An 18,891-nucleotide genomic window follows, 5' to 3' on the forward strand; every position below is an offset into this window, starting at 1 on the left:
TATATTTTTGTCAGTATTTTAATAGACATATTTCTATAACTGATAAGTAACAATAGAATATTTAACATCAGCAGCTGCAGCTAAACTTTATATAGGAGTCTAAACATATAGAAAATAAACAAAAAAATGAACATAATTTCTTATCCTAATGGTCACAATAGACAACTATATGTGGAATTTCAAGTGACTGTCATATATCACTACTAGTTGTAATTAGAAACTGACATGTTTCAGAACTGGTTTGTTGTAATAAAATGATAGGAATAAAGTTCGGTAATGTGAAGTCATTAAATGAAATTTATACAACCGAAATGAAACCTTTCGACACAATTTGGTTTTGTAATTCTGGCAAAATACATTTCAATGCTTTATATTGTATATGCAATTGAATTAATTAAAATTTTCATTTGTTCAAGATTGTTAAACTGTATGACAGCTAATCTATTAGAACGTGTTTAAAACTATTGATGAATCCATCGTTCTATTTGTGGCCAGAATTTGACCAAAGATACAACTGTGAGAAGGTAGGGAAACTAAAAACAGCTTTTAAGAATGTCAGTTAATGCATTTAAATGCCATTCACATGGACTACCAAGGGACATATGTCAAATAACAAGCAGACTAGAAGCAAGGCATTATGGGTAATTTTGTCATGGATTAGTTCAAAGTGCTGTCTGAAAACCTAACTTATTTCTTTCATGGACTAATAACTTCATGGTTTGTTGTTAATTTCCAATGTAAGAAATAAAGTTAGGTTTTCTGCAGGTCTAAAGTATTAATCTAGCTTATTTACCAGCCGAAATCTCCCATTAATTTACAATCTAACATCTATATATATAAACTAGTGTAAATTTCACAGTATTTTAAAAGGGACACTATACATTCAAAAACATTTTCATCTAAAAAATATCAATGTCTAATTCTAATATTAAATTTACCCGATTATAACTCTTTCACATGTAAAGCTATCACAAAATTGTGACAAGTGTCTAAAAACTGTATTGTACAAAATATTAACCTAAAATATAGCAAGTGAAAATAAACACCTAGTTTGTCCACACCAGCTTTGTTCGTTGAAAAAAAGTGTAAAATTCTGGTATTTCACTAAGTTACATTCTTTTTCCATAAAATGTAGTTGCTATTATACCTAAGCTCAGTCAGTAAGCAAAAATGTCTGATTCACAGGAGGTGAGATCATGTAAAACATGCCATTTAAGAACACCTGGGACCAGTCTCAAAATGCAGTCTTGCCATTGGTCAGTTTCAGATTTGTGCTCAGAAACAACCAATCAGATGCTGGAGTTTCAGACTGGTTTCCAATTTCATTTTTTAACCTTGGTGGTCACTTATTTGCGTTTACTGATTCAATATATATCATGAAAGAAACAATTTACTGACATCATTAACACATACAAATATCTGCAAAGGGATTTCAATTTTTGGATGTTCTGAACAGGAAAGGATAAAAACAAAACTTGCCTTCTGGATTTCAGTTTTATCTTGGGCTATCATTTAAGTTTGTAATATTTGCAAATATAACCATTTTCCCATACCGAAAATATGATTCTGAACCATATTTTTTTTTCTTGTATAATTCTGGTAAAGGTATCAAGTGAATTTTTCTGGGCATGACTAGAAACTTTTATGTGTAAAATTAACCAAAGTTAATAATGTAACAGTTAACAGAACATGTTCAAAATTTTGACACACAATATGGCACTTCTGTTGAAAAAGTTTGTCATTTACTCAAAAACAAAAAAAAAAATGTATCAAATATTATTTTGCGTGATATATATATATATATAACCTTTTGAGCATATTAAATGTAACCATGTTTTCCATGCGTTTTATACAATTTACAATTCATTTCAAAGTGAACACATCAGTTTTAATGGCACTAAACTTCATTAAATGAAAGTGGATTCTACTTAGCTGCTTAAATATATGGTGTAATTAAACAAAATAAAGGGATAAATATCTAAAATTTTAACATGCAAAATTTCATAATAAGGCCAATAGCGCTAATACAATAAAGAAAAAATCTTACGATTTTCTGAAAATGCTTTGTGAAAAACAAAATGGAAAATTGTGGATAATTAATTAAATAGAATCCACTTTCTTTCAACTATTAACTGACGGACAGTTTCAGTAAATGCACAGACTTGAAAGACTACTGGCTGTTTTCAACGTCACACTAGATTTGAAAAATTCTCAAAACAGATTTTAAACATTTAATATTAGAACTCCTTAACTGTAGACAAAAAAAGATTTCTCGTTCTCTAGAATTGGACATATACATGACATACACACATGATGCATTTAATCTATATATCCAAAAATGATTTTGGGATCGGAATTATTTATAGAACTGAAGTAGATGCTATCAGAAGATGAAGAAATGAAAGTTGCTTACTATATATATATATATATTACAAATATAGTAATTTTCTGTCATTTTAGTTTCCCTGATATGACAAAAGTCAACATACTAGTAACATTTAGGATTTCTAAGCAAGGTAACAACATTGTGGATTTCCAGTACAGAAAAACAATCTCATTACATTAGGACATTTGTTCAATACAGCACATTTAAGTACAAAAAACAAAATCAACATATATATCATGAGAGTTAGCCAGGCTGGATGGCTTATCCATCGTCTACTATAAGCAATGCCTAATTTGAGTACTGTACATATATTTTTTCTGAGACATATAAGTAAATAACAAAAACATATACAATCAATGCCATCTAACTAACAAAATTCTTAACAACTGAACATATTTGTGAATTTATAATAGTTCTGTACAACACTACAATAGCAACCAGCTATTTGTCGGAAACCCCAAACTTCACAGTCATACTCCGATCAAGCTGGACTGGTACCAGACAGATTCTCTAAATTTATATACTATGTTCCTTCTCATCTCCTCTGCATCTCATTCAATGCTTTGCCATCGCATATTTTTCAGCCTCTTTTTTATTAGTTTAGACGTAATTCACAACTAGCGTTTTACACTTTTAGCACCACACAACCTTCTCACAAATAATAAAGGCCTTCAAGCCTAACAGAAGTTGTTTTTTTCAGGACTTTGTCCAAGTTTACAATGTTAATAACTATGTTGAAACTTGTTGTAATTCTGGTCCATTTCCATTAGCAAAATCTGAGTCATTTAAGTTACTATGGTTACTGTATGAGGCATCCATACTATTGTCGTCTGCTTGGTCAAGATCGTCACTAAGATTATCCTCGTCACTATGGAGACGAGCATCTGCCTGATCCTGATCAAGCATGCTTACATCTTCTGCGTCACTATGATCACTGTTGCCATTGGCAGTATGTTCCCTGCTATTGTGACCATTTTCCTGATTTAAACTTGATGCCATTTCTGACGGAGACATCAACCGCGAAGAATCGTACCCTGAACTTGAAGAACTTGGAACACCTTGACCATTTGAATCTGAAATAGAACATTTTATCCGTTACCTTTGTATAACTTTTTACCATGAAAGGACATTAATTAGATTCTTGTTTGAAATTTCAATTCTGGTGAGAGATATATTATTGCCCAGTGTACATGTTGTACTTCCTAAAATAAATACTCGCCAGAGAGCTGGTGTTGTATTAAAGTCTTCTATATTTCACAACTGGCCTAATATCACAAAAACTCTGCCTCAAACAGCACTTCTAGTTTTAAAATAGCAAACAGCAAACATTGCCAAAACATCTGATTTTATACCTAATTACAAGACATGACAGAAGAAGATTAATGAAATGAGCCATGCCATGAGAAAATCAACATAGTGGGTTTGCAACCAGCATGGATCCAGACCAGCCTGCGCATCCGCGCAGTCTGGTCAGGATTCATGCTGTTCGCTAACAGTTTCTCCAATTCCAATAGGGTTTAAAAGCGAACAGCATGGATCCTGACCAGACTGCGCGGATGCGCAGGCTGGTCTGAATCCATGCTGGTCGCAAACCCATTATGTTGGTTTTCTCATGGCGCGGCTCAAATGATGTAACAATAGGTAAGACTTACTGAGCAATCCCTCCACATATGTGGTCCCAGAGTCTCCGTACCAGACACGACGAATGTCCTGTCTTCTGGAACGCATCAAATTTTTGTACTCAGAAATTCGTAGTTTCTTTCCATCCACAATACATGTTCTCTTTGGACGAGGTCTGTAAAGACAATTTTCAGTGTAAAATATAAACCACCTAGATGATTTAATTAGTTGATAAACTGGGTAACAATAAGTGAGGAGTATAAAAATGCTATTTTTGTACACGTAAACTGCCACCAAACACTGCATAACAAAATGATGATATTATGTGGACTGCATAAATAGAAATATTGACCGAGGAAAATAAAGGCAATTTTGTCATACTGACATAATTATGGTGACTTTCTGCATGTGAGAAAGCCGTCTAGCTGGCCTACTGAAGGTTGCTAAGAGGGGCACCCAGGGTCTCCCTCCAGCATCAAAAGCTGGAAAAGTCACCGTAGGACTAAATTGTGTCAATGTGACTCTAAATAAAACTAAATAAACAAAATGAAACTTTTGAATGCAGTTGGTGTCTTTCGCAGCATTTTCAGCCTAAAGAATGCACATTGGTAAAACCACTGATCTTCTGTTAGACAGTTTCACGTTTCAGTAAAATAAACATTAGACTGTACCTGTATCTGTAGTCGGGGTGTTTTTCCATGTGGAGTTTACTGAGACGGGACTGTTCCTCATAGTAGGGCTGCTTCTCTGCGTTGGTCATGGCCTTCCACTTGGCACCTGAAACAATACACATAATATATCATCTATCTATTTTCAAAATGACAGGTACAAGTACTTTTCATTAAAATAAGCTGCAATTTCATGTGATTATCTAAGAATTTTCAGTATAATGCAGGGTAATATTAAAATAAGCAATTAAACCATTGTTTAAATTCACACTATTTTACCAATATTTTCAATAAATCATAATTTAAACTTTTTATATCAGTAGAAAGCTATATATTAATGAAAAAGCAGCTGGCAGAAGTATGCAACATCCTATGGTGACAGCATTGAAAAAGTAGTTTTGGCAAGGTGCTGTGTACTCCAATTTACTCCTGAAATTAACTAAAATTGATAATTCAATCCTAATATTACAGTAAAATATTTAATCAACTTACCTAATATTTTACTTATGTTTGAGTTGTGCATATCTGGACATGCTTTGAGTATTTTCCTCCGTTCTTCACGCGCCCAAACCATAAACGCGTTCATTGGTCGCTTTACATGCGGCTTATTCATATCTTGTTTCTCTTTCTGTGCTCGGATGATTTTGGCGCCAAACATTTTAGCTGGAAGGAAAAATAAAAGTTACAAAATTAAACAAAGTGCTTGGAAAAAAACAAATGTTACATAATTATGGCCTTAATTTATTTATAATTGCACTTCAACACAATTATAAAAGAATATTGTTAACAGCATAATACATGTGTAAACTCTTGAAATTTCCTTTTCTTGTTTTGTGTGCTAACGTTTTTTTACGATGTGATTTTTACTCGCCTGGGAAGTATTCAAATTTCTTAATGAGAAAACAAAGAAATATTGTGTGCACGAGTAGTAACAATCAGTTTTATTCATGTTAACAAATTGAGAGCCTGCTTTTAATTTTCTGTTCTTGCATCTTACCAATCCCCTACTGTTAAATTTCCCCATTTTAATAACGTCAAGTGGTGTGTAATTGTTATACTCCCACTGTAAAAATTTTAACATTCAAAATCATAACATATCCCGATATCTCAAGTTGAGCGGCAGTATAAGAAATATTATAGAGCCATTGTTTTTTTTCAACAATGTTTACAAATCTGTTTTCATTAGTTGAGAAACTGATGTTATTATCTTTATGTGATATTTTTTTCCACTGATTGTAATATAAAATTTTGTTAGAATTTGAAATATGTGTACGTGAATTTAAAATTTAACACCGCATAAAACAAGACAAAATTTTTTTTCAGTGTGTCTGTTTATTGTGTGTAGCCATCAGAAATAAAAAAATCAGCGAAAATGTTTCGAGGCAATAATTTACGAAAGAATGGAAGTACCATAACATTTCAAATGAAGCCTTACTTTATAATCAAACGTGATAGTCTCATTCGAAAACATTATTTCTCAAACATTGTCTAATCAGGAGAAAACATACAATGTATTATTTAAATTACACAATTAGGGGTGTTTCTCATTTCAAGCATTTACAAGGATACTGTCTCTTCCTTTTTTCAAATGCTTTTAATGTCACATCCGTATTCAACTAGGAAGAAGGAAAATATACTTTTTTACAACTAAGGGGGACTACTCTTGGTGGTATACTTACAGTTTGGTGAAGTGTTGTCAGCCCTTAGTGGTTCATTACGATCCTTGGCCATGCTGTGTGGAGAGAGATGAGATGCACCAGGATACATAGACAGTCCAAAACCAGGAAACACTGGAGGTCCGTGGGCAGAGTGTTGAGCTGCAGCATACTGTCGTGCCAGAGCCTCATGTACCATACTTTCCTAGAAAAGTAAAAGAAACCATTTTAACTGTTTTTTCTTTATGAAACTTGATTTTTGTTTGACTCTGACATTAAATTTTTTGTTTGTTTTTTATTGCAGTTGAAAACATGGTTATCATCAAAGGTAAATGTAATAAAAGTGGTAAAAAAACATCGAACTTAATGTTTTAATTACCTTATCGGAGTCCAAGCTTGGAAGTTTTCCACCATTCATCAGGTAGGAGTGAGCGCTGAAGTTGTTGTTGAGGACGGAGACAGGCAGGTGACTGGCTAGACCCAGGAATGGACTATACTGTGGTGGCAGAAAGGGAGGTCGCACACTTGGGAAGAGCGGAGATGGATTTTCAGCCATTGAAACTTTTGGTGGTGTTGATGGTACAGGTGGTGAACTGACACTAGCATTGTGGCTGCTACTACTGCTGCAGGTTGTGTTAACATTCATACGATGGTTGCTATGGGCTGGAGGTGGGGTTGCAACCTTCTCTGATCGGTCGAAGTGATGCTGGTAACTATAATGCTCCTCAGTTCTCTCCCTTTTCGGGGTATCATTTCTTGGTTTTGAAAGATTCAGTGGGCCATCTTGGTCAGTGGGGGCAGCATCTCTCGGTTCCCTAGTGTCTCTTGGAGTACCCAGCCACATTGGTGTATGAGGCATGTGTCCTGATGGACTGGTCATGGAGTTTTCATGACGAGGTGATGGCGTCGAGTGGTGGTCCGAAGGTAGGGGGCTGGAATGTGTCACTGGCGACAAATGGTATGGCGAGGTGGTATATGGTGGCGATGAATGCTGCTTTGTGTCGACTTGGAACGCAGACGTTGTCAGGGGTGACATCCTTGATGGTAGTGTCATATGAGATGGGACTGAAAAACAGGAGAGAATATAATTATTTCACCATCAAAAGATTGATTTAAAAACCTCACAAGATAGAATTTTGCGAGAGACAACATCTAAATTTACTTAAAATAATGATCCTTGTATCAAAGCATCTATCTATTCAACAAATATGTTGTACTTTAAAGAAAAAACAGCAATACATTTTTCTATTTCCCATGCCTTAAGCCCCGACCACCATCAATCAATCAATTCCTATTACACTTCCTTCAACTCAAATTTTTTGAGGGAAAAAAACGCCAACAAAAAAAACCAACAATGAAAACCATTAGCGGGTGGGGAGACTGTATATTACTATCATTTGCAGGAGTATCAATAAATCTTAAGCAAAATAATGAGACAGTTTTAGCACCCATACAATTGCTGAAGAATAACAAACCAATTATGCCAATTACAATTTTGGAGTATAATGAGCAGAGATAGGATTCCTGAAACACCAAAAAATACCATTTTTACATTTCGGAATTACCCATCATTCTTGAAAAAAAGAATATGAACTAGAACTATAAAATGTAAATATTTCTCAAGTGTTTTTAATAATTTCAAGTTGCATTTGAAAATGATGAGTAAACGTCAGAAATTCTAATTATTGTCATATTCCAAGAAGGAAGATTTTAATTACCGGCCTCATAAAAAATGAAATTACTGAACAGGATTTTAAGTGTGTGTGTTAAACCTCATTTAAAGGGTGGTCTTCTATTTATATTCCTTCAGATTGTTGCTATAATGTCTCTAAAATTTTTGGTATTCCTTTTTAACGTATGTTTTTCTTCCTATAGACATATCTCAACCAATGCATGGGTATTTAAGATCCTGGGTAAATGGAATAGTTTTCTGAAAATTGAAAATAGTCTTGACAAAATTTCTATTTTACTTGCTAACAGTTTAACATCAGCACTTGAGTTATTTTTATTGTAGGAATGAAAGTGACAACTTATATGTAAATATAACTGAGCCGAGCAGCTTTCCTAAAATCCTTCTTGCTCCTGAATAGCCAAAAAAATGCCCGAAAAAAAAAATTCTTACAAAAAACTTAAAGAAGATGATAATGCATAGGAGAGTATTAATCTCACATTTAACCATTTATCACAAAATGCTATCCCACTAAAATGAGCAAATTACAAAAGATTTGTAGTTTGTCCATTAGGACACAAATATGATTGATTCCCAATTTCTCTCGGGGTCGTATTTTGCCGACAATTCATTTGTTTAATCAGACCAAATGACAACCGAAAATATCTAAAGATTCCATTCTGACACAAAATACAAATTAAGCGCTTTATTTCTTTAAGTTTTGAAGAGCACAATGAGTCTGTTATCTCGTGCATTTATCCTAAAATGTAATAACGATTTTGACGATAAAAAAAAAGAGAGACGTATCTTTTATCTTCGCATCACACACAGCACCGCAACAAGCTGATTGGTGATTAATAATAAGCGAAAGTTGATTGATGTACGAGTCCCAAACTTGTTAACACAGCAACAAAATACAAACTGCAGGGGTAACCTCCGTCAAAACATCTATTTATCTTCAATGAATCGTGTGAAATATTGTTATGGCAACTGGAAATCTTTGATGAGAAAAATGTTATTGATAGTGCAGAAAAACCTTTTTCTCATAAATTTTTCAAAAAAAAAAATCTTTTTTTCAAATTTTGTGCATGTAAAAATCAAAATCTGTACTTTTCAAGGTGACACATATCAAACATTTCCACACTTGTTTTGCAGACGCAAGTATCAAGTGTATATAAAATCTATAGAAAACAGATCATTTTCTTGTAAATACAATTACATTGTACAACACAGTAGGTATAACATTATTCAAGGCTCTTCCGACAATTTTAGAATCACCGAGACGCTAATCAGTTTTTTTCAACAAAGATCTATGTCTTTATGGCGGATGATATCAACTGAAAACATTTTTGTTACCCCCCTGAGTAAAACCCTCTTTCCGCTAATATCCCATAACAGTTCGTTATCAAATGTAACAGAGGCACATTTTTAACATTTTCATTTTTTTTCATAATTCTCATAAACTGTTCAAGTCAGCACCGACAGTTTCTCCGTATTATATATCCCAGCATCCCGTGGTGCGTTTATCTACGTTATATTATTTCAAATGGAAAACAAAGCCAGGGGCCCTATTGTGTGGCGCTCTTTCATCATCCTAAAAGATAATCGCTGATCTGGGTCATCATTAATCATAATTTCTATCTACGTTATGTCGTTTTCACGCTGTTTTAAAAGACGTTATATATTTCTTTGTGCTTGTTTTGAAATCTTTTGTTAACTGCAGCTGTTAACACAGAATGTGAACAATTTTCGTTTTTTCCGAGGGAAACAGCTTACAGAAACATTAGAATGAATTACACCCATCTTTTTTTCTAATGCATAATAAATTCTAAATACATGCATACTTGGAACCTATTCATTTAATAAATCAGATGAAACTGACTCATTAATACATAAAAGTCATAATTTATTTACTGAAGTTCAGACAATATAAAAACGCATGCTCTTAGAGGAAACACGGTCACGTACCAGAACAATACCATAAATACAGACGAAACACAACGGTACAAAAATTTACTGCAAATTATTTTCTGCCATACCTGGCCAAGCAGGCTCCAAGTAATAATGGTTTTTATTAATCAAATTAATAAAACAAGGAAAGCCCATTCTGATACTTATTGTAACAGATTATAACTTGTGTACGTTTTTCTGCTCATTATGTTCCATCAAATACGAACAGGTTATAAAGGGGTGTACTTTACCTCATAAACTATCTGCTTTGATGCAAATTTATTCATAAATCAAAACAGAAGTTCTCTAGGAACATTTTAAACCAGAGGCTTCGTGAAATTTCCAGTTTCAAGCAAAAGATATGCAGGCTCATTATCACTGTTACGTATACAATATAGTATTATTTTATAGTGTTCAAAGAAAACTAATATTGTGGTATTCCATTTTTTTTTTATAATAACGAGTGAAATGGTTGAAGAATCTGACCACTATTTCTTTGGTCTGATTATCTAATGTTTTGGGAAGAAAAGGCACATAATTATATCAAATTTGAATAACCTTAGGGGTTATCTCCTGTGTCTGAACACAGACTACACTACCTTTTCATGAAAAACATGTCCAAAGTTGCTTTACATACAGCAGGGCGCTAAATACATAAATTGCGATTATGATTATGTTTCAAACATTAAATGCCGGAGCTTTTAAAAATGTTGCAGCCGACACAAAAAAGTTAAACAGTCTCTTTCTTTGAGCAGGAAGTTCTTCCTGAACCCCTATTTTCAGTGCCATTTTTTTGTAACTTCTCATACTTAAACACCTGAAAGCATTTTCTGCTTTTACCGAATTCATGCATTTTTTTTGCACAAATAATATTTATGCACTTAATTTCCTTAACATTTTCTGCATTTATTATAAGATATCAGATCATTATCATAGAAGCGTATGAAAATGAATATGCAATTTCCATGGCGAAAATGTCTTCTAAACAATTTTTGAAACTCCGAGAAACCTTTTTGTGTGCTAAGCCATTATGAAATACGGAGATAAGAATGGATGTTTATCTCCTCGGAGCAGCTGACAGTTGTACTAAAACCTGTTTATAAAACTGCGAATTCCAGTACAAAGATAAAATTAAATGCTGATTTTATGTATACTGACGAATTTTGACATTTTCATAATTTTCACCATATGTATGCCAAGCCAGCTTTGTCTTATGTAATGGTAAACTAGCGGATGTTTTCATTTTCATAGATCTCTACCATGAAAATCGAAGATTTGTTTTCGCTCCTTTTTTTCTGAAGAGCAATTAACTTCAAAATAACGCACACAGAAATTTTCATTTGTTTTTTTTTTCTCTCCTTCAGTAACAATTCTTGATCGCATCACTTTTTGCTAATTTTCAACCAGAAATTTGCTTATTTCTAGAACCATTTAAAAGTTGTTAAATGCTAAGAACTGGAAAAAAAATTGAAGACAGGTTTACGATTTGGAAGTAAATTCATCCTTACAATAAAGAATAAAACAAATCTAAAATTTCAAAGGAAATATGAAATTTTGAAAGACATATAGTTTGTACTTGACTGCAGGCTAAACAGATTTTAATTGTAGTTTGCTTGCACATAAATATTCAGTAAAATGTCAGATTAACACTTAAATGACAAAGAAAAAAGCCGTTAACACTGTTTAATTGAACTATGTATTTTAACAACACAGTGGTCAACCTCAAATTTATTAACCCATCAGTTTGAATTGACTTGGAGTGAAAATAGCCCTGCCTGAGCCTCATTCAAGTGTAACCAAGGGACTTAACTCCAACTTAATCTAACAAAACCTTCAATATTTAATAAAACAACAAAATTTCTGTAGATTTATGAAAGCTAATGCCAATCCAGGTAACAAAGTGAGGGAAAAAACTGGGATAGTTTCATTCAAAGCATGTAATCCATTAATAAAGAATTCATTTCAGAGCAAAGATTGATAGTTGCCAGGTTCTAATTGACACCAAATACTAAATTGAAACCACAAGCACTGTATCAAAATTCCTATAAAAAATCTTTCCAACATTTGGCTCCCAGATGTTTTCAGCAGTGGAGAATCTTCACATTCTAACACCATTCTAAAGCATAAATGATAGCTAGTAAGAAGTTCCATCTCCCCTTTTTTGTATCAAACTTTGGAACCAAATAAATGATATAGATTTGTCTGAGGTGTTCAAAATATTTTTATACACTTTACATATAAAATTTTTAAAAAAAACCCGATAAGCAATAAGATTTTAAGTGATGATACTCGAATATCTGGCAATAACACGTATTCCAATAAGACAAAATAATTATAAATCAATGTTAACTGATTAATTTCAATACAGGGGTGGTCTACTGTTGTTTTTTGGTGCTTTTTGTTGTTTTAAACAAAACACTATTCTCCTCTAGAAAACTCAGGTGAAATTCTATCTGCACGAATCTCTCCACAGATAAATTATGAAACAGTTAAAATAAATCTTCCCTGATAAAGTACAGAGAATCTGATTAAAATCTTCATTCATTTTTCTTCATTTTCAGATGCTTTAATTTTAATCTAATTTGACATGAATTGTCTGTTAGGAGACATACTCATATATCAATGTCTAGTTAATGTAGATTATTCTAAAACAAAAACTCAGCCATATTTTGCCAATTAATTCCATTTATTTTCATTTTTTCCACTACAAGTTGAGATTTTTTATTGTTTCTTTATGTCTTTTATTTCTAAGAAATAACCAAAAACAGAAATGCATGCACTTTTTAAATAAATTTTTCATTTTTTTCGGGCAATTATCAATTTTTATTTATTCATCCTCTTATTTTTCCTTCATATTTCATAGCAAAGGTGAAACAAGAAACAGCTAGTTAGTAACATAATCTTAAACATCTGAGATTTTCAGTTGTTTTTTTTTATTACCATGGATACAAATCCATTTTGAATAGTTTTCTTACATTTTTTCTTTAGGACAGACTGAAAACCTTCAATATGACATCATTTTAACAAACCATAATTAAAAAAAAAAACAAAAAAAGAAAAACACAGATGACCCTGTTCAGCTGAAGCAAGAATTATCAGTTAACCTTTAGCCTGCTGGCAGCAAGTGATTCTGCCTTTGTGACCAGTGCAGACCAAGATTAGCATGCACATCCACGCAGTCTGATCATGGTCTGCACTGTTCGCTATTCAGTCGGTAAATTTTCATTGAACACCCCTTCAAATACTAAATGGTACTGCCCAAACTGAATGATGGACCAGTCCATTTTAGGAATTTAGCAGGCTAAGGGTTAAACATCTCTGAGAAATCCTCAACAACTAAGCGGAAAAATGTCTTCTTCTGACTCATATCATGGTGCACTTTTTCCCCCACAACAATAAAACGTTTCATTTGAAACAATGCCTTCTATTTTAAAAAATTCTTTTAATCAAAGTGGTTTAAATACTATCCCCATTGTTTCAGCGATTGAAAACAAAGGGCAGCTTTTTTTTACCAGGAATGTTAAGTATTCTGATTTCAACTTTAGTGACAGTTCGAAAAGAATTTGTTTAAAACTAGACACAAGACATAATAGCACAGGAAAATGACACTTGATAAGAACAATGGACAAGAGAAATCTTTTGTTTTTCCCTGATTATATCAAACAATTGAACTTCAAATGACAACAATAAAGATCTCGTGATGTAAAACAAATACATCCATTGTCTTATACAAGTGCTTGATGCTGGTTAAAACCAACTTAAACTTATCAGTTAATTGATTCATATCTAAACCAGTTAATTGTCTTGAAATTTTGTTTAAATCCAGCAAATTTTGAATTGTTAAATCATTATCTTATGAAATTTAGTTTTCTAATCAACTTCACAAAATGTTATAAACGTGTTTTTTAACTACTTCTAAGTCTTAACCCTATTATCATGCTGGACACAATCGATTCTGCCTTTGCGACCAGTGCAGATCATGATCAGCCTGCACATCCATGCAGTCTGATCATGACCTGCAACTGTTTGCCATTCAGTCAGTATCCTTTTGGTCAGCACCTCTTTTAACAGTTTAAATTCATTATAGAAATTTAGCAGGGTAAGGGTTAATTTTTTTTTTCAAGGCATTTGAATCCAGTTTCTGATCTATACTTGTACTTATCAGATATACAGTAAAGTACTTTTTTGTCGAAACGAAATTAAAAAGACTTAATTATTTTTTATGTCAAGCCAGAAAATTTCCCCCCAAACTGAAACATTCGGAAGCACTTTCTTCCTTAATTAGAAATAAATGGGGAAAAAAATAAATTCCCCACAAATGTCAAAAGGCTTATCAGTTCAAGACTTACAAACTATTGAAATATTCACTTAAACTTTGGCCTGTCACTAGCAGAATTAATGGCTATGTTATTAATATACTTGAGTCTTTGGCAGTTTAATGACATCTTAATTAGATAATAATTAAAGCTCTTAGCTGATATGTCTACATTTTCTCTATTCTGTACCTAGATTTGAGAGCAGGAAGACACTTTTTTATGACTTATTGACATACCCTAAACTCAAGTGTTTCAATTAATATTTTTGAAAAACAATAAACCTTTGTGTGCCAATAAAACTGTCAAAGAATTTTCAAAATTTTCTTCAGGTAAAACTGTTGTTATGGTATTGTGGTCTCTGAGGTATTCTTCCTGTTTTGACATGTTTGATTGGTGTGCTGGTGCCTCTGTGTGGGGGAAGGGGTAGGGGAGGGGAACAGTGCTTTTGAAATAGCTCCTCTATAATTCTGTATAATATAGAATATATAAATAAATGTACTTAAAACCTTTTATTCTAATCTTACTAAAGCTATGCAATTCAAACAACACAGTGCATTAAAAAATCTTACTTTGTAAATCTCTCTTTTTGTGTTTTATGCAAGTGCAAAATTTAAGTGCTATTTTGTGATAGAGGTCTCTCCTAATTTCTAAACCATTTTATCTTATATATACAGTTTAAGAATGGATTAGAAAACCAGTTGTGCAACTTATTAACTACTACAGAAAAACACTTCAAAGTGATGCAACAAATTACCCTCTCGCTGGTTTCCATCGTTCTATAACAATAAAACAGATTTCTATTCAAAGACATATTGAAGAATATTACAAAAATAATTCAAAAATTCTAATTGTACTAAAAAAAAAACTGCCCCACTATACTCTTCTTTTCAACAATTTTTCCCCCTCTTTTTCTTTAATAGGGATATAGAAGTTTCATGAAAATGCCTTGATAGGTAACAAGATACACAACCCATGTATTACCTTAATCAGTATTTGTGTCTAAATATTCTGACAGCATTACTAATTGTGTCCTAACACAGATAATCTTTTATCATAATTAGCAAATAAAACACTGAACCCTGATGGAAGATAATAAAGGGAGATAACTCTTAACAACATGCTGCATCTTACAAGTAATTTACAGAGAAAGTGTTTGTTTTTCATGTCTTCCTGTTGTATCTTTATATCTTGTATTTACATGACAAATAATATGACATGAGCACAAATAGATCATTAGAAATCTATGTCCACAAAGGGGAGATAACCATCTACATTTAGTTAGCATAATCTTACACAGATCTGACTGATTTGACACCACTTACTGCATCCCAGTAGACTAAACAGTTAGCTTCTGACAGGTATTGTTACTGATATACAAATTTGCAATTATGATAAGATTCAAATCATTCTGTAATACTAATTGGGTTGCCCAGTAAAAGTTACAGAAGCTCAAGCAGCTCTAATGATTACTTTAACAAGACTCTTTTAACAAAGAATTAATTAAAATAGAAGGACAACATGCCTGATAGGTTTTACTGTATTTATTTTTAGATCAACTAGTTTTGGTTCTCTATGACCCTTCATTATGACTCTTATAAATAAAAAAAATATTTCACAATAATGATTATTTATCTGAAATGCTTCTTCAACTAAAACCTTAATCATATATCCAGCAAGTTTCAACAGTAAATTGTAAAAAATTTAACAACACTGGTACAACTGCAAGACTGTACTCCAGTGTTTACTAAAGAACTTTTTGACAACTTTTTTTGAATAACTTTCTTTAAAATCTTACCATAATATGTTGGAATAGGTTTGATTGGCTGATAATACTGCGGCTGATAAAACTGCTGCTGCTGTTGCTGCTGCTGATCGTATTCGTAAAACCTGTTTGCTACCATTTTTATGAATTGTCTACAACTTTAATCAGTATCTATAAACTCCGTAACTTTCGTAAACAAAAAAACCACTAACAGTAAAATCACAATGTCATTTTTTCCCCACTACTATATCAAGTAGGAATAGTTCCGTATTCTTATAAAGAATAAATATATTTTCCTCCGTATTACAAATGAAAGTACAAACTGCAAAGTCTCATCTATCATAAACACAATGCATATAATGATCGTTTGAGTCTTCACAAAAATCCTATGACAGTTTCTCCAAAACAATGAGGCTTATTCTACAAAGTCGAATACTCAACTGTATCCACTTCCAACAAAATGTCTGTACTTAATACCCTCTTGGTTAAGCCCCGCCCACTTCTCCAAGATGACAAGGAGAGACACTAAATAAATCGTGGCAACAATAGATGTTTGTTAACCAATTAACAAGCTAAGTGGATTAGCTGGGTGACCCCAGGTATCCCTGTGTGACCCCTACCCTACAATATGGTGACATATTACAGACAAGTGATAATAATCTGTTCCACATGGTGTCAGTTTTCTTATCACATCTTTTTCTCAAAATTTGGAAATTACATGTTTTAAATGAAGAAAAAAATAAATCAGAATACTCATTGTTTAATAATGGCATTTTTACTTAATATTTCTGTACAACAAAAAAATCCAGAGAAAATGAAAAGCAGAAAAATGTTTCTTTTCACCTATTCAAAAAGATAATTATGTAAAAGTACTGCACATTTCTACATGTCTCTATTCACAAGTAGTTTGGTATGAAACTTTTTCCTTTCTTTTTTTATTATAAAAAAAACAACAAACAAACAGACCCACCCACACACCAAGGAAAACCTATTTTAACTTAATGGAATGGATACTGTGAACTTGACAGTTGATCGTAATCACAAGCACCAAAAGGATCTCTTCAGGAAGGAAACAGTTGACATAAGTTAAATAACTGCTTTTTGTTACCGTGTTTCTTCAATTACTTCTTTAATTGTACACAAGCATTTAAAGATGTTGTCAATGTAACGCATGCTTTTCTTAAGTAAGTGCTTTTCTTATAACATCAAATGATATAGAATTTGGTCAAGGATTCATTCATAAAAGTAGAAAAAAAAACATGGCTAAATATAGTACTGGGTTTGGCTTATAGACAAGTGTATACCAATTCAGATAGACTCACATTATTACATAATTCCTTTTTTTTTTTAAATGAAAGAAAATATTTCTTTCAAAGAAATAGCTGTTCTCTTAAAGTAAAATATAGTTGTTTTTTTTTTCTTCAAACTTCAAATATTCAAAGTTGTGAGCTGGAAAATACTTTTCTTTTTGCTTTGGTCACATTTTAATGATTTACAATCTTTCCAGGTATCATAAAATTGTGAAATAGTTCAGAAAACAATACCAGAAAACAAAAGCAGGCACCACAGCAGGTGACACATGTCACACTAAGGTGTCAACTTTATGATATATCTTGTTGCTGTGTTACTAACATGACCATGCTGTTGTTATTAACTGAAATAATATTAGTGCTCTTTGATGTTGCAATCACTTTGTCCCCTTATAAAAACCCCAAAACAAGAATACTGCTTTTTAAAAAAGCTTCAGTATGCATTTTGTGTTATCAATTTTTATTTTGACCATACTTTATTACAAAAATAACAATTCTCTGTCCCTTATCTTGGTAGTATCTTGTGTAGCCCCTAATTGTGACAGTAATCCAATAAGAGATCAAACAAACAAATAAAGGACCCCCTATCAGTTTAAATCTGGAGGGAGAACAATCTAATATGACCCCTGTCAACTTTGTAGGGAGCACAAAAGGGGTCTGTGATTTTAACACCCTGCTAACAATAGGATGGCCATTTGTCTATTGTCTTTTTATTTCTATGATGAATACATGAGTCCATTTTTTCTATTCATCTAAGATTTTAAGGAAAATCATTCTGCATGCATTATGGAACACCTGAAAAAAAATGTAGTTTGCAAACAAATAAGGCTAAATTTTTAAAATAATGTTATTTTGTAACGGAAATAAATCTATTAAAATGTATTTTAGTAAAGAATATTTAAATGTAATAAATACATCACAACATACTTAGCAGAACTTTCATACTTTTTACAGACCTATCTTTAATATTTTACCTTCCCCCCCCCCCCCCCACACACCCTGCTACCCCCATTCCCCACCCAAAGTAATAAAAAACAAGATATTATGGATTAATAAAGGGAGATAACTAATCAATACTAATGCATCTTTCTATGTCACATCAGGAACATTTTTAACAATAACCTAACACCTAAGTGTGATGTATGTGTGACTTGATTGTTATCACATTTATTCCTGTTTTCTATGATAAGAACAATATGACATACATCTTTGTAAACAATGACCTACAACTCTCCACCCCCTGCAAAGCCTATATCCAGCCCAGGAACAAACAGGTGACCTGTGGAGTTCACACCTCTGTGACAATACCCTGGTGCTTTTTTTTGTTCCTCAGGGTACAATATGAAGATTCTGATGACCAATGGTCACTTTAAGGCAAATAGTCAACAACTCTGGCCACTTGAAATCAGATGACCATCAACACTTTCTGGCCACTTCAAACTGACCATGACACTCTTAAGATGGCCACTTGGATGAAGTTATGACCATGAAGTGGACACTGGTAATTTCTGGACAATGCTACATGAATGTCAAAATACAATAGATTATGTAATGA

At 32.7% G+C, this 18,891-nt stretch overlaps 1 protein-coding gene across 11 annotated transcripts in view; it reads right to left on the reverse strand.

The window, feature by feature from the left end:
* Positions 1–18,891, reverse strand: part of LOC123537036 (transcription factor Sox-5-like) — a 164,471-nt gene continuing 145,580 nt past the window's right edge. For 10 of the 11 annotated variants that reach the window (XM_053528988.1, XM_053528989.1, XM_045320576.2 and 7 more), the window contains 6 exons: positions 6,709–7,394; positions 6,354–6,534; positions 5,167–5,337; positions 4,678–4,783; positions 4,039–4,181; positions 1–3,459 (listed from right to left, as the gene is read on the reverse strand). In XM_053528988.1, the coding sequence (XP_053384963.1) occupies positions 3,116–3,459; positions 4,039–4,181; positions 4,678–4,783; positions 5,167–5,337; positions 6,354–6,534; positions 6,709–7,394 (1,631 nt within the window). In that variant the 3' untranslated portion in view covers positions 1–3,115. Of the gene's footprint in view, positions 3,460–4,038; positions 4,182–4,677; positions 4,784–5,166; positions 5,338–6,353; positions 6,535–6,708; positions 7,395–16,059; positions 16,470–18,891 lie in introns of those variants that run through there. The other variant, XM_053528993.1, reaches the window with a different exon arrangement.

The sequence above is a fragment of the Mercenaria mercenaria genome, chromosome 17, assembly GCF_021730395.1.
Source record: "Mercenaria mercenaria strain notata chromosome 17, MADL_Memer_1, whole genome shotgun sequence".
Lineage (NCBI taxonomy): Eukaryota > Metazoa > Mollusca > Bivalvia > Venerida > Veneridae > Mercenaria > Mercenaria mercenaria.